At 40.5% G+C, this 5,336-nt stretch overlaps 1 protein-coding gene across 1 annotated transcript; it reads right to left on the reverse strand.

Annotated features, from left to right (window-relative positions):
• Positions 1-1,092: 1,092 nt before the first annotated feature.
• On the reverse strand, positions 1,093-4,834 carry LOC106582471 (heterogeneous nuclear ribonucleoprotein A3). Its single transcript, XM_014165623.2, has 11 exons — positions 4,749-4,834; positions 3,746-3,868; positions 3,488-3,634; positions 3,183-3,393; positions 3,007-3,093; positions 2,847-2,900; positions 2,696-2,752; positions 2,328-2,456; positions 2,067-2,198; positions 1,912-1,982; positions 1,093-1,797 (listed from the first exon to the last, which is right to left on the reverse strand). Exons 1-10 carry the CDS (start codon positions 4,752-4,754, stop codon positions 1,927-1,929), a joined length of 1,002 nt encoding a protein of 333 aa, XP_014021098.1. The 5' UTR covers positions 4,755-4,834; the 3' UTR covers positions 1,093-1,797; positions 1,912-1,926.
• Between the last annotated feature and the right edge of the window lie 502 nt (positions 4,835-5,336).

Genomic DNA, 5,336 nt, shown 5'->3' on the forward strand with positions numbered 1-5,336 from the left:
ATACTTAAATTGTCTAACCAGGGATTGAAAAAACACCATCCTTAATTTAGCAACTTTTTATTATTACTATTAAAAGCTATACATTAAAATTGAAAATTGTATAAAAAACTACAAAGAGAAAAATATCAAGGACATCTATAGGGGTGTAAGTTTGAGTGTATTGAAGCATGTTCTCTGCAGACCTCCAGAGATCAGTGAGCTGTGCAAGGATCTCATGAGATCCTTCAAAAGGACCTTAAATTGAGTGAATGGTACACTTTGACTCTCGAAAGGGATTAGACTCAATAGCATTTGTTCTACCTTATGAGTGTTAGTGTCTTACATAGCCTTACTGTATACTTTGAGAAATACTTAAGTCTTACCCATCCAGAAATCTCCATGTAATCCTGTCATTAGAGATTTTCAGCCTTTAATAGTCGTAATGCTCCTTTCCCGATCTGTAAATCAAGCAAAGTGGTTACTCTTACCTGCTCCATCTTTATGTTACCACTGCTTGTGAAATACTCACTTCCCTTTCCCCATGTAAGGTCTGACAGCTAATAAGAACTTCCTGGTAATCTGTCGATATCTGACTCAACAGGATCTCCCAAGTGTCCAGGAACTCTAGTTAGACTTTCTTCGCTAGCATCAGCTGATCTTGAACGGTATAGCTAGCCTTGAGGCTGACGCTCACTACCAGGCAAGACAATGCAAGCTTTTCTCCAAGGGTGCGGCTCTCGGTACTGCCTTCTCTTTCCTCTCACAACATGCTGACTTGTCCACTGTGCTGGGGCTGAAGAGGTCCTGTCTGAAAAAGTCATCTGCAATCTTCCATGCTGACCTGCTGAGGCTCAACTGAAGTGGCTTGTAGCTGTAACAATCCTACTAGTGCAATGCTGGCTAGGTGATGCTTGCACCTCGCCCTAGGACTAGCCAAGACTCCCTTTCCATCCAGCCAGATTTTTATTTTTTATTTTTTTACATTTCAAGGAAGTTCAGAGAAAACAAAACATTGAGGGTATTGATGTGCAACACTTGATTAGTGATGACGGACATGAAAATAATCCAATCCTTCAATCTTTCTCTGAGCCAATGATGCACTATACTTCAAAAGACTTTACTACACAACTTTATTTAACTTTTTTCCCACTTGTCAAAAATATTTTTACAATCTAGAATGGCGTTTACTGCATACAAGTAGTGTAAAACATTTCCTCAAATTGTTGTCTGCACTAATTATAACCACTCGTTACACTAACGAAATTACTGAAATACATACTGTTCTTGAAATACAAATAATAATACACTTGATACGGAGACTTGCAATCATATTAACTTCAAAGAGAGAAAAAAAGCACAGCTCTAGCCAATTTGAGGGCCTGATGCGTCTACGCCCTTTTGACAGAACCAAGTTCTTCAAAATGACAAAGATGAGAAGACCAGAGAAAATCTATCAATCTACAGCAAAATAACGAAGGAATATTCAAAACGGACTGGAGTTAGGAGTAAAAATTATATATATATATATAAAAAAAAACACTTTCTGATTCCACAGGCACAATACTTACACTTCCGATGCACAAAAGGAAAAATATAATGTGGGGGAACATCTACCACAAATAAAGGAAGGTACTAGCTACACTCTTGCACTTTGTAGCTTGTGTACAGCCTTTTTAAGGATTAGTCTCCCGTTATAGCTGCAGTAACTTTCTGACTTCTGTTCCTTTAAATGCTTTCAGACGACTGCCTAAAAGTACAGTAACCTGCAGCTTTCCTGGCAAATCCTTGCTCATCTCCTCTCCTGCTAAGAACTGAAGCCTGTTGAATGGATACAGGATAAAACAAAAATTGTTATTCTAGTGTTGCGTGGGCTCACGCTGTACTATACAGTCAGGTATGCAGAGTATTTAAAATAACAAATATGGAACATACCCTAGTGTCATAGTATCAATAGCGCTGTGAGCCATAGCCACCCCCACTTCCACTGCCTGAGCCATAGCCACCTGGAATGAACAACGGTTGACAGATGAATGTTGTGTCATCAAACAGCACATCGTCACATCCAGCTCAGGGGAGTGAATACTCACCTCCATAGGGGCTAGCAGAGTTTCTGCCACCAAAGTTGTTTCCCTTCATGGGGCCATAGCTGGATTGCTGTCCTCTGTAGTTACCAAAGTCATTGTAATTTCCACCTCCTCCTCCTCCACCACCAAAGTTTCCTAGCAGTCAGAGATTTGTTTTTAGAAGGTCAGACATCAAATCCAATTATTGTGGGTAAGTGTGAGTGCAACTCAAAGAATAAATCACGAGCCAAGACAATATATCCTGGCTAAAACAGGCGTTTGTACCTCCCAAGTTGCCTCCGTCATTGTAGTTATTATATCCTCCTCCCTGGTTTCCATACCCAGGACCTCCTCCCCCATAACCCCCTCCACCACGTCCACCTCCGTAGCCAGGACCTCCACTATAGTTCCCACCTGCACAGAATAGGTTACAAAACAGTATGTCTCAGATCAGAACAGGTTACAAATTGACCAGTGAGCTCAGAACAGGTTACAAATTGACCAGTGAGCTCAGAACAGGTTACAAATTGACCAGTGAGATCAGAACAGTGACCAAAAGCAGCGCACTCAGATTAGAACAAGCTCTCTTCTAGTAATGCATCTTTAAATCCCCCCCTCATCTGATTATCCACTAATGGTAGAGAAATGTTTACCATCTCCCCCATATCCATCCCCTCCTCCATAACCTCCTCTTCCTCCACCGTAGCCTCCTGTAACACAAGACAATTATGTTTACATGTATTGTGTGATTACTGTTCTTATGTTCCAAATTTATCCCCATATCAAAATGTAAAAAGTGCTTACCTCGTCCAAAGTTGCCGCCTCTACCCATGAAGTTCCCAGAGCCACCACCCCTACCTAGAAATAAAATGCCAATATTGACAATGAAACGCATTCTATATGTGCTTCTCTAAAACAGTCCCACAGTTTTACATTCAGTATAAAGACAGGTTATTATGCTTACTCTGGTTGGACGCTTCCATCATTTCCTGTTTTGAAAGTGCTTTTCTGACTTCGCAGTTGTGTGTGTTTATTGTGTGGTATTTTTGAGCTGAAAGAAAAACAAAAAAGGGGAATACTTAGCAAACGGAAGGTTTACTGATGTTTAAAATGACAAAGCTGCAACAACCACATACATACCAACAATTTTATCCACGGTGTCATTGTCATCAAATGAAACAAAGCAGAATCCCCTCTTCTTCCCAGTTGCGCGTTCCTCCATAATGTCAATGGTCTCGATCCTCCCGTAGGTCTCAAAGTACTCTCTGATATGGTCCTCCTCGGTGTCCTCCTTGATACCCCCAACAAAGATCTTCTTCACCCTCAGGTGGGCACCTGGTCTGTTGGAGTCCTGAGACAGACAAGAAGCGCTGGGCAGTGAGCACACACCGGTCAACACCTGCACAACAGCAAATGCACCTGAATGTGAAGCAGAGTTCGCTTACCTCTCTCGACACAGCCCTTTTAGGTTCGACAACACGCCCGTCGACCTTATGAGGGCGAGCTGCCATGCAGGCATCAACCTCCTCCACACAGGAGTATGTTACAAAGCCGAACCCTCTCGAGCGCTTGTTGTTTGGGTCCCGCATCACCTACATGAAACCAGCTTACATTACTTGAACAATTCAGTGGGTCTCCAAGAAATACATTGTAAATGCTAGACACTTTTTATTAAATCAAATGCGAGTGAAATGCATACATACCACACTATCTGTGAGGTTTCCCCATTGTTCAAAATGGATCCTTAAACTTTCCTCAGTGGTTTCAAAACTGAGGCCCCCAATGAACAGCTTCCTGAGCTGTTCAGGCTCCCTAGCTTCATGACCCTGTTGAATTATTCAAAACAGGAATGTATGTCACGCATAACAATGCAACTCTACAGAAAACAGCATACTATCTTTTTACAAAAAAATTGTACAGTACAAGAGTCCAATATATAAGTGTAAATGTTCTAATTTCACACCGTCCCAAAGCAGACCTACTGCATTAGAATGCAATGTGCCAGCCAGGCTGTTTAAATGGTTACAGGCAGAGACGTACATTGAGAAGAATTATATAATGCTCTAGTTATGGGTAATGGGGGGGGGTAATTACAGTAATCAGCTCTGCCCAGTGTCCAACAGCAAGACAGACTTAGCTGATAAAAAAAAAAAACCCACAGAAAACATTGTAGGACAGTAAGTTATCTCATTAGCCACGACTCTATAACATTCTTGGAGAAACAACAACTCGCCATTTTGAAAATATTATTTCATATACTTTATAATGCAAACACCAATATTTGGTGTGTAAATTCATTTTTCAAGTTCAATGCATGCCGTACTACTAGGTATAGGCGTAGCCTGTCCTACATTGTAAGGCCTATAACGTTATTATACCGGTAGCTATGTATCCCAACAATACATTCAAGCACTCGTCTACAAACCAAAATGTATGCAACATTGAAACCGTAGCACTATGACTGGCATGATGCAATTTGATGGCCAAACGTTCAGAGACGCAGCTGTGCTAGTTAGTTAGTAAGCTAACGTTGCTTCCTCCAAAAAATGCGGTTAAGAATGCGCACATTTTATTGTTGCTGTAACATGATACATTTAAAAAAAAAAATATATATATTTTTTAATCAGTTTCCTCTAAATACACTTTACACTCTGTTACGTCCAACTGAAATATACAGAGATTGATAAACATGCATAACATCGTCACCTCCATTTCGCAGCGTATTCTCCTTGGTCCTGAGAAGAAAGGAAGCTACTCTACCACGTGATTAGAAAGAAGTCTGCGCTTGTGCAGAGGTTATAACCGATCCAGGGTCAGTTCTTGTCGTTTACCAGAATAAACCGGATAGGGCAAGCTGATTTAAAGTCAGTTCACTATGTTTAGAAACTGTGGTCAGTTTGTTTATAGAGAGCAATAGTAATGGCGTCTTTTTGTAGGAATTAACTGCGCCGTTCTTTATACCTGAGTGACTCTGGTCAATGCCCATGGGAAAAGAATGGGGTTTTGGATGAACGGCGAACATAACATCTGTGGTAAACACAGGTTTAGGAGGTCTTATACGTTTTATTTTATGATATAATCTTCATTAGCTAATGTCACTTTTGGTGAATAATAATACAAAAAAAATAAGCACATAAAGGCATCATAATCCATAAAGGTAATGTTAACTGACTGATATTTACCTCTGTGTGAAACCCAGACTTTATTTCCCCCATAGGAATGGCTGAACGAACCAGAGGTAACTCTGAAGATAAAACAATTAGACAGATATTTCACCAGATGTATAAATGTGAA

Source organism: Salmo salar, chromosome ssa21 (genome assembly GCF_905237065.1).
Source record: "Salmo salar chromosome ssa21, Ssal_v3.1, whole genome shotgun sequence".
Taxonomy (NCBI): domain Eukaryota; kingdom Metazoa; phylum Chordata; class Actinopteri; order Salmoniformes; family Salmonidae; genus Salmo; species Salmo salar.